This window comes from Penaeus monodon, chromosome 16 (assembly GCF_015228065.2).
Source record: "Penaeus monodon isolate SGIC_2016 chromosome 16, NSTDA_Pmon_1, whole genome shotgun sequence".
In the NCBI taxonomy this organism is placed as follows: Eukaryota; Metazoa; Arthropoda; class Malacostraca; order Decapoda; family Penaeidae; genus Penaeus; species Penaeus monodon.
This window is the reverse complement of record NC_051401.1, coordinates 30055916-30058415: the sequence shown is the minus strand read 5'-3', so window position 1 is coordinate 30058415 and position 2500 is coordinate 30055916. Positions and strand designations below refer to the sequence as shown.

The following is a 2500-nucleotide window of genomic DNA, read 5'->3' as shown; positions in this document are numbered from 1 at the left end:
CTTGAAGTTTATGCTTGCTGTCCTCTTTCTAGTATTATAAAGTTAAGATGTATATTCAATATGGATGTTTCCATTCCTGTTTCCTATTTAAAGTTCAAAAGTTGCTTAAGACCACAAAAATGAATGTGTAACAGATAACACACATTGGTACCAAATTGACTATCTCCTGTTATATCACATAAATGCACACTTGAAAATACCAATTACATGGATTTTACCACAAATATAAACTAAGGCCAAAAAATCTTAACCCAATTCCTTAATGTGTACAGAAAAGAGGGCTTTTCATAAATTTTATAATTACCATATACACTCCCTTTTATTTTAATATCACAACTCATCATTTCTTCATTCCAAACACTTCTTACTAAATATGCAAGATTATCTTTATTCTGAAAGACACCTCACAATGAGTGAAATACTCCTCTAATTCATAATGTGGAGAAGGATGACATATAAACACTTATTCATTTCACTTATTCACTTATCTATTTGTGTGTGTGTGTGTGTGTGTGTGTGTGCGTGTGTGTGTGTGTGTGTGTGCATGTGTGTGTGTGCATGTGTGTGTGTGCATGTGTGTGTGTGCATGTGTGTGTGTGCATGTGTGTGTGTGCATGTGTGTGCATGTGTGTGTGTATGTGTGTGTGCATGTGTGTGTGCACGTGTGCACATGTGTGGCTGCACTTGTGTGTGTGCGTGTGTCTTTGTGTATGTGTGCACATGTGTGTCCGTGAGTGCGTGTGCATGTGCGTGAGTGCGTGTGCATGTGCGTGTGTATGTGTGTATGTGTGTATGTGTGTGTGTGTGTGTGTGCGTGCGTGTGTGTGAGCTGGGAACCACTGCTCTAGAGCTAAAGTAGGATTATTTATAATTCGTCAAAACCTGAAATATGACTCTACTAATTGTTCCCTTCAAACAGGTGTCTTACCTTGCCTTTACAGGGCTGGAGGCAGATTTCTCCGACAAACACAATGAGACGTACGCATAAGCAAATTCCAGCCACTTGTGGGGACAATTCAACGATCACTGCATAAAACACCCAAAACCTACCGGAGAGGGCCACGGTATAACATCTACTACGAAGTGAACAACTAATTAATTTTCAAATTTTGGGCTATAGGTATAAAATGCTTATCTGCACTTAGTTACGAGTAAGAGAAAGAAAACATCAGAATACATAATGATGTTTCAACATTAAGTGTGTGGAATAAAGGATGTATGAAAATTACTCATAAAATACTAAGCAATTTTAACTATTTCAAGTTCAGGATTCAGTGCAACTATATAATCCTATTAATGTATAAACATATATAAAAAATAAATATAAATATAAGTGTAAATATAATTGTAAACATAAACAAAATTATTCATTAAGATGATCTATCTATCCAACAATCTATCCAGATGGGGGGAGGAGGATCATGAGGGGTGGCAAGTACCAAAGTTAGGGATTGCTGAAGATATTTAACATGTAACTATAATTAATTAATTAATCAATTAACATTGTTCTGCAAATTACTCAAATACTTTTGTATATCATGTATCAATTTACTCACAGGTGAAATCTATGATACAAAAGGGGGCAGCTACATTCTCACCTCATGACTCCAAAATATGCCAAAGTATCTGTGTCTATACATTATACACATACACACACACACACACACACACACACACACACACACACACACACACATATATATATAATTTCAACATAGTAACAAAGATGAAAAGGAAAACAGCCAGTGTGCATTTATGTGTGTGTGTGTGTGTGTGTGTGTGTGTGTGTGTGTGTGTGTGTGTGTGTGTGTGTGTGTGTGTGTGTGTGTGTGTGTGTGTGTGTGTGTGTGTTTTTTTTAACGGTAGGTTCATGTCTGAGCCGCCGTGGTCACAGCATGATACTTATATAAAATATAAAAATCAACTCGCTCACATATGCGCGTGTGAGCGCGCTCGCTGAGCGGGTTCGCACACACTTGCTGATTCGTGTGTGTGTACATAGCATTTATTTATTAATAAAAATAAGCTTACCATTGCAATTAACTACTCAAGTCCTAGAAAAAAAAAAAAAAAAAAAGTACGGCAATCAAGGTAAAGGACAAACAGGTGATACAGATAGTACTCCGATACATGTATGTGTATATATGTACATACAATATATGTATAGCTATGCAGTATGTGCACACACACATGCACATGCATTAACACACACACGCACACACATACACACTCGCATTAAATACAACACATATATATATATATATATATATATGGATGCAAGCTTTTATGGTACTTTTCAAAATCAATCCATTTTCAGCACTCGACAGTTCTGATCCTGAGCTATGGTTCAACTAACCTTATCTGACTGGGACCTTATTCAATTCCTGGAATATCTGCCGGAGCCAATACCACAAGTCATGTTTTCCCACCTCTACTGTCTTGTGAATGTAATTTGGGGAGTGTGAAGTTATATTATACATACTGTACTGTTGTGTATTAC

At 36.7% G+C, this 2500-nt stretch overlaps 1 protein-coding gene across 12 annotated transcripts in view; it reads right to left on the bottom strand.

The window, feature by feature from the left end:
• LOC119582702 (homeodomain-interacting protein kinase 2-like) overlaps positions 1 to 2500 on the bottom strand; it is a 75971-nt gene that overhangs the window by 65597 nt on the left and 7874 nt on the right. For 5 of the 12 annotated variants that reach the window (XM_037931123.1, XM_037931119.1, XM_037931122.1 and 2 more), the window contains exon 2: positions 929 to 1046. The exons of the other annotated variants lie outside the window; for them this stretch is intronic. In XM_037931123.1, the coding sequence (XP_037787051.1) occupies positions 929 to 1046 (118 nt within the window). The remainder of the gene's footprint in view (positions 1 to 928; positions 1047 to 2500) is intronic. 12 annotated transcript variants of the gene reach the window in all.